The sequence below is a fragment of the Kryptolebias marmoratus genome, linkage group LG1 (genome assembly GCF_001649575.2).
Source record: "Kryptolebias marmoratus isolate JLee-2015 linkage group LG1, ASM164957v2, whole genome shotgun sequence".
NCBI classification, from domain to species: domain Eukaryota; kingdom Metazoa; phylum Chordata; class Actinopteri; order Cyprinodontiformes; family Rivulidae; genus Kryptolebias; species Kryptolebias marmoratus.
In genome coordinates, this window is record NC_051430.1 from 29,782,040 (window position 1) to 29,794,409 (window position 12,370).

Below are 12,370 nucleotides of genomic sequence, written 5' to 3' on the forward strand. Positions count from 1 at the left end.
TTGTGTCTGCAAAACATGTGAGGAGAGCTGCAGACGAGGGACAATCCAGAAATGGTCATGAATGTCAGTTTAGAAGCTCTCAAAGTTCTCAAATAAAGCACCTTTTGAGAATGTCAATGTTTGTTGGTAATTATCTTACAAAACTAGGAAGTATTTTTGGTTTATATATTAAAAGTTATGGTTGTTTATTGATTTTAGTTAAAAAAAAACACGCAACTTTTAGGAAAATGCCCCGCGAAATCAGGCATTTTAGCCCGCAACAATCACAAAAAATGCCCGCGAAATCCTGGAGGGACTGACATATACTGCACTTATACAAGAAAACAACAACACACAGCTGAACAAAAAGCTGTTTGCTGTTTTTGTGTCTCAGTATATATGACCCTTGGTTCAGAATGCAACTCCTCAGAGCCTTATAACGAGACTGTTGACGTTAGGGTGGAAAAGGACCGCCTGGAGATAACAATAGAGCCGAGCACAGTAACCATGGAAAGTGAAGGAACGGCGTCCACATGTCACAGTCATGGTAAACGCATCGCGCACCAGGAACCAGAGCAGAGAGCACTGTCATAGTTTCCACCAAAAATCCAGGTTCCCAGCCTTTTTTTTTAACAGGTTTATGTGTTTGGGTGTGGTGCCATCCATCTGCTGAAGCTTTCTCTGTGACCAAATGTGCACCGACTGTGACGTTAGTCACCCTGGTGACCGTTCGTATAGGACAGAAAGGGACGTGGGTCCAATAAACACATTCAAACGCCATGTGGACCACATTTTCGTCACGGCTTCAGAAAAAGTTTCTTTTTCATGTTCAGCGTTAAAATATCTCACATTTCTCTTTCAGATGTAAGTGGTTTACTGTGGAATAAAAGCGGCTTACCAAAAAAATGTTAATTGTTGCATGGCGTTTTGGTATAAATAGTCTCTGAAACGGTGTCAGATCTAATTTACAACGAGAAGGCTGTCTAAAAACGAGGCTCAGATCATGTGTTTTTCATCTTACTTTACTTCAATTTGTATTTTATAATTTGAGCACGGCAACAATCTATTCTGAACCTGCTTTACTCGGTTCTGTTGGCAGCTGGGACAAAAAAATACCAGACCTCCGGTTTTGTCATACCTTGTAATTTTATGCATCAGTGTATTTCCCTGCACGGCTCAGTCTGTTTGGAGGCGAACAGGGTCTGAACTTCCTGGGGAGGAAGCTGACAGCTGCAGGAAATGGTTGACCGATAGCTGAAACATCAGAAAGTATTCAGTGTCACGTTTTCTAAAATCACTCCTCGTAGACACATGATGGAAGTGGACAGATTAGGTAAAATCAGTCTGTCGTGTCTCTAGCCTAGCTTGAGCAAATAAAGTAGAAATGATGCAGATCTTTCAATTCTTAATCATTAGAGAATTACACAGCCCCATTCCTGAATTGATTTGTTTTGTTTTGCATAAATTTTAAAGTAATACATTCCAGAGAGAGTTTTTTTCTTTCATACTAGCATCAGGTGGTCATCATTTGCTTTGAGTTTAGATCAGGAAAGCAGGAGATGTTTAACGCTGAACGAAGATTGTGAGAGGGTTCGTTTTACAGGCTGACTCCCAGTGCAAACTAACCGAACCACGTGGGTTTGATGCCTAAATCTAATCAAAGAGCAACTTCGAAGACATGTGCTCCAGCAGATCTATTCAGCTGTCACAATCCTTCAGAGGAGTCCAAATTAGGACCAACAGGAAGGAGACAGCAATAGAGGACAAAAAAATGAACTAACTTCTGGTTGAGCCTTAAAAAACAAAAGTACAAGTAAGCAGTTAGAGAAGGTATATTAATCAGATATTAGCAATAAATTCCTTTAATTATTAACTAAGATTTTTGTTCTTATTCGTAGCTTTTATTTGACCGATTTCCATCCATCCGTTCATCTTCTTTAGCCTCTCCTTTCTGGGTCGCGGGGAGCTGATGGTTATCTCCAGCAGTCACTATGCGACAGGTGGGGGACACCTGGGGGACACCTGGACAGGTCTCCAGTCCATCACTGGTCCACGTAAAGATAAAGGAGAAAACTAACCTTAACCTGTGACGTTCTTGCTGTGAGACGATGGCTCTAACCACTGTCCCACTGAGCCACCCGTTGGCCAATTCTTATTTTTTTAAGTGCTTGAGGTGTTCAAACATCACTGAAAACGTCACTACAAAGCCAAAACATAAGGATACAAACCAACAATTAAAGTATTTTTTAAATCAATTTATTACTGCTATTTTTATAACAATTGTGGTACAAAAGCAGGGGTCCTGACCCTAACTTTGGGAACCACATTCTTAGACTGTAACTTCTCTTGTAATTTGTAACAAGGAAGAGGAATATGTTGCAGGGATAATGTATTTTTATGGCTCAAATGCAGATGGGTGTTTGTGGACAGGTTTTACGTGTCACCGGAGATTACCTCTTAAACAGAAAAACATCCTGACAGAAACCAAAAAAACTAAATATTAAAAAAGTTATGGGGTTCATGCGCCGTAAATGCAAACATTAATATATGTTTCTGACATAATGTGGGTCATTAATGCTGTATATCTGCTATTACTCACATATTAGCTGCAGTAAAACATCACAGCGAGTGAAATACAGCCTGAAGAATGCTGGCAGCGTTCCACTACGCCGTGGTCCCGTATTTACAGCTCGCTGCAGCGGCGAGCTGTAAATATGTGCATTCAGCTGCCCAACACAACGTTTCTGCTCTCAGATTTACGCAGAGCGCCTCTCCCCAGGGTCCTGCTTTGTTGTGGGACTGCAAACTCAAACTGGGGACGATCCAAAGCTCTCAGTGTGACGTGTGGAGTTTTGTTAGGAAAAATGTTAACAGCTCATGATTAGAACCACAAAAAAAAAAAGATCACAACTGCCTGGGGATTACAGCGCTGTACAACAGAAGGGTTATTTATTACTTGTCATGTTCTGTAACAACATTTAAAAGCTGTTAGCTGTGTGACGTTTGGTTTGGATCTTTACCAAGGTTGGCCTGTACAATAAGTTTTATCTCATTTCCCAAAGACCTGGGTGCTGCAGAAAATCCCACTTTTTTTGCTATTTTTGTATTTAATTCATGGCAGCAATTGTGTTATCTTTTACTGGCGCAAATTAGGATTTTGCACATCAAAACTCTTGCTAAGGAAGACTTGTGCTACAAACTGTGCTGCCGACCAAACAGAGTCGTAGTTTGCTCACATTTAAACGAGCTATTAGGCATAGATTTAGTGGAAAACCTGCCATATTTATGTAAATAACTGTCTCAAAGCTCAGCGCTGTTGGTGACATGCATTTAGCTTGAAATATTTATTGTCTTTGGTGGTAATTGTGTCTGAGGAGTAATGAGGGTATGACAGTAATGGGTGTCCGATTCTGTTGAAAAAAAGTTCATCAGAACTGATGCACATGCAGAAAAGAAAACCTTGTGATTATAGACCAGATGGTGCTGCACATCCAGAGGTTAACAAACTGAATTTAATTATTTTGAAAGGTAATAAATTCCCCCCCAGTGCAGTTCTCCTGGTCTACAACGAAAGCGATGAGAGGTATGGACCTCCCTGCAGGCAGAACGTGAACCCCGTAATCTGGAAACGAAACCAGGAACCATCCATTCATCCGTTTTATTTACCTGCTTTTCCACGTTAGGTCACGGGAAGCCTACCTGCAGCAGGGGGATACCCTGGACTGGTCACCTGTCCAACTCAGGGACACACAGAGACAGACAAGGATGCAGTGATGGTCACAGAAACCCAACATGTCTTTTCTCCTCCTGAACCGGATTCCTCTCTGACACAGTGAGATGTTGGTTGTGCAGTTTGAAGGAAAGTCTCGGTGCTTCAGCTCACAGTGAAAAACGTGTTTCAAAGTCTGTCCCAACAGGTGGAACGATCCATCTCCTCTTTAGCTCGGAGGGCAGTGCATTCCTGGTGTCCTGAAAGGCATATCTCTTCTGATTCATCACACCTGAGGCCAGCTTTCTGCTTTGATTAAAATGAATTCAAGAACAGAAAAATCAGCGGCGTTCTGGATCTTGTTTAGAAATCGTTGTTTTTTGTTTTCAACTTCAAGCGTTTTTTTAATGCAGCGATGAGCTGCTGACAGTCGGGTTTTCAGAAGTCCTCCTGACCTCATCCAGGGATTTCCATTACAGCATCCTGTCTGTTTTCTATCATAGATGATGAAAAGTTATGTGGAGACACATTTATTCTTTTATTCTCAATTCCCATTCTTAAACTGTCAGCCTGTCTGTAACATTAAGAAGTAACCTAAGCAGTAATTAAATGTTTTACCTCATTGATGCTCCTGTCAAAATCTTTTTTTAAACACATTTCTTCTGTCAGTTTCAAAACAAGCACATAATAAGAAAAAAAACCCCACTAATGTCTTTGTGTTACTTTTGCAAATCATTGCGTTGTGTGTATTCTTTTTTATTTATTTTGGACAGCATCCCAACTTCTCTTAGAACTGCCATTGTAAGACCTTATTTTATAATTAAATTTTTAAGGATCTATAACAACTAAGAACATATTATTCTGTAGAAATGATACCATGGTGCATATCGCTTTTCAAAACAGGGAGTTGCTGTACTTCACATGAGTGTATTCAGTTTCAGAACAATAAAATAAAAGTAAAACAAAGTTGAAATGTTTTGATCTCTTTGTTCTGAATCAGTGTGATGAATTTAAAACAGACACAAAACGCCAAGTTTCAGTCTGACCCCACTTAACGCTGACTTTGCTTCTTTTTTAAAAAATAATAAAAAATAAAAGCTAAAGCAGTTTTGAGTCTCCAGTTTCCTTGTTGCCTTTCAACGCTCTTCGATGCTGAAATGGGCTGAAATCAGAACCAAGGTGAGCACGATGTCCTGAAACCGTTCAACGGGTCTCGTAGGTTTCGTCATGAAGAACAGATATTGTTGCTGTCAGGCAGAAACCTTGTATCTCCAGGGGCGGTTCCAGGGGGGTGGCATGAAGGGGCAGCTGCCCCTGTAATAAAAATATCTCACCACCCCAGTCGTCACCTGTCGGCTGTAAGCGAGTTAATTTAATTTTGTACATTTTGTGCAATGTTGAAAGTCAGTAACATCTGCACAGAACGTCAATTTCTACCTTAACTCACCAGTTTTCTGAATTTCAACATGGTTTCACCCACCAACTGGAGCAGGAAGCTTCACAGTGGTGCTTTTCTGCCCCTAAAGCACAACTTTACTCAGTCTGAGAGTTTCCACGACTCAAACAGACAAATCTGAAAAACATCATCATGTAGTTGTTTTTGTGTTATTGTTCTTCCGTCTATAATCAAAATTTCTCATGTAACACTGGGTGGATTTTAATGAAACTGTCACCTAATCGTTGGATGTACATCTACAGCTCATTAACTTTCTATGTCAGTTCAATTCAAGATGGCTACCACAGCTAACCAACACGAATGGTGAGCCCAGAGTGATTCCCAACACGTGCTCTAGAGCGGATTAGGTGAGGTCTTTGTTTAAAACTTTGGCATGAAAAAGAGTGATATGCATCTCTTCAAGGAAGATTAGTTTTACTCCCACATGAAAAAGTTTTACCACTACAAAACCTTGATGCTAATAAATCAATCCATCTTAAAATTAATGCACAAAAAGTGTTTTTCTCTTATAATCTGCTGCAGAGTTGCAGGATATTTCTCTGCTTTATGTTAGGAAATAAAAGTCTAAAAGTACAATGGAACTGGGAGTGGATGCTGTGAATTAATCAGCCATTTATTTTGAAATTCAAACCATTCTTGGGTTTTACTTTATTAGTCACAGCTTTAGTCTAATGCTTGCCTGGCTTTCGTGAAATCTAAAACAGTGTCCTGAGGATCAAATTGGAAACAGCTTTTTAACCTCCTGTCCTCTGATTAAAGATACACAACTCTGAAGGTTGCTCTCCTTCCCTCTTTTTTTTTATACCCTGAACTTGAATATTGCTGAGTAATGCTCTGAGTTTTTGTCTTCCGTAGAAAATGAAACGCTGTAACCTCAAATTGGTGCTGGTGTGTTATTAAAAAGCCTCCTGCTGTGTGAGCCTATAAATGAAAATGAGCCAGAAATGCAGAAAGGCAAAGCGTCACGTAGCACACACACACACACACACAGCTAGGTTTTATCTAAGAGACACACATATATCCATCATATCATGTTGTTAACAATCCTTTCATTCCCAGCCACCAAGCCTAAATGTTATTTGTTTTATTGTTTCAGTTCAATGAATACATTTATAAATGTGTTAAAGTCACATAAATGTTTTTGAGCATCTTCAGACCTATTCAGTGACTTTATTCTGTTCATCTAACAGTAACGTCCCCTTCTTATTTACAGCTACTACAACTGGAAGACGCAGGTGTCCACGTCCAACTCCAGCTCCAACTTCGAGGTGATTTATGACGACCCTAACGGCCTTCTCTTTAAAAACAAGAAGGACAAAAAGCTTCTGAACGTGGATCCTTGGGTAAGTTTTTTTATTCTTCTGCTGCTGGTGTCCTGCTTTGCTTTTAGCTGTTCAGCTAATGACTGCTGAATGACTGCTGAAATCAAGCTTTTAAAGCTAAAAGGAACAAAACACTAGCTAATAGACAAAATAAGCAAAAGGCTAGCTAAAAGCTGAAAGTAGCAGAATGGTAAGTAAACACTAAACATTGAAAGTAACTGTTAGAAGCTAAAACTTGCAAAAACACAGTTTGCTGAAGCAGATTTCAAAGAGAACCATGTTTTTTGAACGAATTAAAAAGATCTCCATGTTTTTTTCTATGGGGACAATATTTGTAAATAAAGTTAGCATTATCATGTTTCAGTTTATGTTAGCTTATTTAGCCTTCCTGTACATTTAGTTTAGTTTATATTAGCTCATATTTGAGATATTGTTAGATTCCTAATTGTTGTTTAGTTCAGCTTTAACTTTATCCTGATTTCATTCTCATATTTCATTTAGATTATACATGATTGATGTTTTTGTTTCTGTGTTTCTATATTTGATGTTGATGTTTTTATCTGTATTTGATTCTGTACCTGATTGTTGTGGTTGTACCTGACTTCACTTAAATATTTTGAAAAGTTTAAAAGTCACAGAAAACAAAAGTCACAGCACCCATGTCCTGAATGAGCTGAAGGTTTTGATTTATTAACAAAACGTGCAGAAGTTTAAATGCAAAAAACATTCAAAAACAAACAAAAAAACAGGAAAACAGTCTGAGGCTAAATCAGCACACACAGTTAAAACAGTCACTTGGTTTATGAAAATAAACCTGAAAGCTATATCAGATTGTCTTTGCCGAACTAATTATTTATTGTGGTTAAATTACCTTCATGTTCCAACTTTGTCCTGCTGATTTCCGTTTGAAGCTTCACGCAGATATCAGATATAAGTTTAGATGAGGGGCTCTGCTGTAATAAAGCAGGTTGGAGGCTGAGGGAAATAAAGAAGTCAGTGGGAGGAGAAGATATTTGCTTTCCACCTGCACAAAGAACGGAGGATCAAGGGGTCGAGACAGGTGCTTCCTCCACGGTCCCAGCCTGACGGAGGCCCTGGAAAAATAACGACTGACAGGGATGGTTTTTATTTTCTCTCCAGTTTCCCCTCTTTGCTGGGGGGTAGGGAAGTAGCCGGTGGGGCTGAACTATTTTGAAATTGCAGACAGAGCTGTGGGGACTGCGTGTTTGAGGCCAAGCGCCAAAATGGCAGCAGAGTGTTCTTGCTGTGGTCGAGCCCCACCCCGACCAGGCTGTCTATTAAAAACACAAGCCGAGGCACAGGAAGCCAGACACATCAAACCACCCCGTAGGCCCAGAAACCCAGCTCGGCTCAGCCCAGATTACCATGGCACGGAGCAGAAACATCTAGTCTTTAATCCTCTCTTAGAGCCCTAGCTGCTCCCCTGAGCTGCAGATTAACCTTAAAGATTTGAGCTAAATGTAACCACATTTTGGAGAGTTTATTTTTCTGCTCCTGTTATACCGTGACCACGCGCCGCCAAACGAGTGGGCCGGAGGTGGAGGGGTTGTCATATCTCAGTGATGGCGATGGTTTGGCTGGTTTGGCTGAGTGAAACTAAAAAAGAAACTCATAAAACGGAACAGACCCAGTTTTTTTTTTATTTCAGATGACGTGAGCATTAATGACAAGTCTTTAGTTTCCAGATAAATAGAAGCCTGTCATTTACCAGCCTTTTTGTAATGAAGTCTTTTTTTCTCCAACGTTTTCTACTGAAGCTCCTTCAAACAAATGAAGACTGCCTCACTTATTACGACACCCACAAGTGTGTTTGAGGTAAAAGTGTAAATTGAGTGTAATGGTTAGCCGAAGGATAGACGCCCACCAGAAGCACTCGGGTTTGAATAAATGCTCCCAGCTGGAGGTGACTTCACATCTTAGTTGGGGGGTTGTGTCGACCTTGACAATCAAAGTTACAGAAAACATCCCAGCAGGTAAACAGTTACTGTCAGATTGTGCTGCGTTTCCTGTTTAACGCACCTGCAGCTCCGTCGCTAACAAGCTGCTTCCATGGAAGCCGTTTTATTTTTTTATTGGACGATTTTCACGTTTAATGTGACGAGCCTAATTAATCTAATGATTCTGTGTAAAAGGAATGGGTTTAATTGGCATTTCTGGACCACAGATTGGCTCCGTGTTACTTTTGGCGTCTTGTAGCTTTTTTGATTTTTCGTTCCTGTGGGAAGGGAGGTTTGACGTAAGATGCTAGTCTGAGTCCAGAAAAGATGAAAATAACTTGATTTATTGTTAAGTTTTGTAAATCCATGTCAGAAATGTCACAGGCAGATTTAAGATTTACGCAGCATGAATGCTGATTCAGCGTTCACACTGTTGTGTTCCTGTTTTTTTTATTTTTGCAGGCTGACTACGTCTGCATGCTTTGTGCTATTTTAGCCATGCAGATGACTTTTGGTTTCTGTAACTTTAATGCTTCTCAAAATATTTAACTTTATTTATAATTTTTCCCCATAGAAATCCATTGAGATCTCTTTAATTCTTGCTTCAAAAAACCTGCTTTAGTTACTGCAGGGGTGTCCAATCCTGGTCCTGGAGGACCACCATCCTGCAGGTTTTACTTGTTTCTCTGCTCCAACACACCTGATCTGAATCAATGGGTGATTAACAGGCTTCTGCAGAACAGGAAGAGATAATTTAACCACTGAATCAGATGTGTTGGTGCAGGGAAACAAGGAAAACCTGCAGGATGGTGGCCCTGAGGACCAGGATTGGAGACCCCTGAGCTACTGTCTCCGTTTTTGTCTTCCTATGCTGCTTTTAGCTTTTAGCTAGCCTTGCTTCTTTCAGCATCCACTCGCATTTTCACAGAATATGGATTTCCTCTTGTTTGGTGTGAACTGATTGGTTTGAAAAGCTCCTCAGCCGCTCTCACTCTCTGCTGGGTTTCAGTCCGGTCCCGGTGAGGCCTCCAGCAGGACGCTCCTGCAGTCCGACCTCTACATCCACGTCGTCCTCTTCGACCACAGCGTCAGAGCCGTCTAAGCTTCAGAATGTACCGCTGACACACGTGGTGCATGCGGCACGTATCGGACCGGGTCGCTGGAGTTGCACCCTCATTTGCAAACTGTTTCCTTCATATCTGGGATGTCATCTGGGTGGAGGTGCTGCAGATTTAAAACAGCTTTAAACTGAGGACTCCCAGAGGAAGAACTGGATGGACTGGTGTGACAGCTGGGAGGTTTCCTTACAAACAGCCCGAGCTTTAACATTTTACTTTGCTTTCTGTTCCTTTTCCGTTTTGTTTCCACAAGCCTGAGTTAGGGGCAGGAACCTGCTCAGGGACCCCAGGCTCATCCACCGTTTGGCCTAACATGTTTTGGGCTGTTTGTCTAAACAAATTAAAGGCGTAAGAGCTTTGAAAGATGATGGCGGTTGCTTTTATGTCCTCCCCCAGGCTGCGGTAGCTCCAATTGGACTGGAAGAGTGGGTAATGGGCTTAAAGCATTCCTCATGTTCCCAGATCTAAGGTGCAGCGTGCAGGACATCAAAGTGCTCTATCATTTACATATTAGTCATTCGCTGACATGCTTTAATGCAGCACTACTCTACAGATAATCTGCAATTGAATTTCTTTTGAAATTTGAAGAAGTTTACTTTTTGCTTTCGTAGCTGAAACAGATGGTAGAAATCAATCAAATAAATAAGATTATGTGTAACAAATTACAGCCTCTTTGCTGTTTTCAATCACATGTGTCATGTGGAGTCTTATAGGAGTGAGGGGCACTTTCATTAAAGTAACCAAACTCAGATTTTTTTTAATAATTCATTTAGATATAAAATGCAAACGTTAGGGAGAAAATGTCTGAGCTGGAATCAGACGAGCTCAGACGTTCATCAGAATAAAATGTTTCACTTTTTCCTCCTCTTCCTCTTTTTAGGATCTGAATTTAAATAAAAAGAGTTCAGTCCAGTGATTATTTATGTCACTAAAAGCAAAAAGGCAATAATGGTTTAGTCCATCTGTGTCTGTCATGTTAGCAAAATAACTGATAAACAAAGTAATCATTTTCTGTACATCTAGAACTGATTACTTGGCTTTAACTCAGTTCATTTTACAGATATTGAGCTATAATTTGGGGTGGTAGTAGCTGGGAATGATCCTCAACACATATTTGGGAAGCTAGCACAGCTTGTGAGATCTTTCATGAGAAACAAGGTTTGACCAAACAGCTATAACTCCTCTCCTTTTCATCGTGAGATGGTTTTAGCTCAAAGCTCTGGAACGGAAGGCGGCGGGCGATATGCATTCCTTCTTGGTAATTGTTGGACTGGTATTCCTGTCATGTTTGTAGCATATTTGATTCTGCTGCTGCAAGAAAGCATACAGCCAACAGAAAGTAAATTTGATGTTTTACAGTGGGACATTTTATTTATTAACCTTTATCTAACCAGATAAGTCCCACTGAGATCTCAGATCTCTTTTTCAAATGAGGCCTGGGCCTGAAGGCAGCCTAACATGCATGTTTTTAACCTGTGGAGGAAATAATTTACAGTTAAGGCTTTAGAATTAGCCCACACAGTGCAGCATGTGGAATTTTTTTAGGATTTTTAAAAATGCACAGTGTGAGCCAGTCTTAACATGTATTTTGTAAGATTATTTCCTTTTTTCTGGCTTCTACACAAATGAAGGCTGCCGTCTTCCTCGCCGTATTTCTGCTGCGAAACCTTTTCTTGACTCGGAGATTCATTTCCATCAAAACCATCTGAGCCTGATTTGCAAACACAGTCACTTTCACCTTACTGCATTCATTTGCTTTGGTATTTCCCATCACAGCTCCCTGCCAGCAGCAGCATTCTGACTCATTCTGGGTGCCACTGCAAATATTTTTGTGCCTATACTTATTTTGCACCAGAATGGTTTTTTCTTGTCTTTGAGGGGAACCAATTAGACGGATCCAGCCAGCTCAGTTTGGAAACAGCTCACCAATAAAAACTGCGGAACAGATGTTCAACAAGTTGTATTTTGTGTTTTTGATCCAAACAAAAATCAAAGTTGTGAGTTTATAAGCGGGGGCTACTTGTTTCAATCTACTCATCAATTTCTCCACAACAAAGTAAACAAGCTGATTTCTCAAACTGCTGAATAATTCTCTTAAACTAACACTGCAGCTGCCATATTTCTTTCTTCTGTTTCCCTCTGACCGTTTTACTGAAAGTCACATGGTTCAAACAAATTAGTTTATTCTGACAAACATCTAAATGTGGCCCGAGCCATCTTGATACCAGAAGAACTTTTCATTGACTGCATCTGTTTGCTTGTTTTGACTGAGCCGGCTCCTCATTAAAACAATATGTGGCGACTTGAAGCCTTTGGGTTCCGGAGAATGAGAGTGTTGGTTTAGGGATGTCTTTGTCAGTGTGAATCTTTATGTTTAAGAAAAAATAAATTAGATCTGTGCCTGTGACAAATGAGTGTTATTGAAAGAACGTTATGAGAAGAAATTACAAAAAGCAACATTTTAAAACTTTTAAATCTATGTGGTTTTTGTCATCATGGAAAAAAGAAAAGTCCAGCCTCTTTCAGTTCTGAGGTTTTACGTATCAGGACAGAATAAAACTGATCTGCTCTTTACCAGGTTCTAAAATTATTCAACTCTAACCTCATTCGAACAAAAACAGATTACACCGTCTCATTTTTTTTATTAAGCAAAAACAAAAAGTTCAACCTTGAGTAAAAAACTGGTTCCAGCCCGGCTGCTTCCTCAGGATCAGGAGCTGCTGAGGAACCGATCAGCATCAGAGGGACCACCTCTGGAAACGCAGCAGGTTCTGCAGCTCTGGAGCTCCAGGTGTGTGTTAACACAACGCCCGGGCGGAAAGACATCA

At 40.4% G+C, this 12,370-nt stretch overlaps 1 protein-coding gene across 2 annotated transcripts in view; it reads left to right on the forward strand.

Moving 5' to 3' along the window:
- cfap299 (cilia and flagella associated protein 299) overlaps positions 1-11,858 on the forward strand; it is a 75,989-nt gene extending 64,131 nt beyond the window's left edge. The window contains exons 5-6 of one of the 2 annotated variants that reach the window (XM_017430820.3): positions 6,358-6,487; positions 9,434-11,858. In XM_017430820.3, the coding sequence (XP_017286309.1) occupies positions 6,358-6,487; positions 9,434-9,526 (223 nt within the window). In that variant the 3' untranslated portion in view covers positions 9,527-11,858. Of the gene's footprint in view, positions 1-3,662; positions 4,624-6,357; positions 6,488-9,433 lie in introns of those variants that run through there. The other variant, XM_025009246.2, reaches the window with a different exon arrangement.
- The last annotated feature ends 512 nt before the right edge of the window (positions 11,859-12,370 follow it).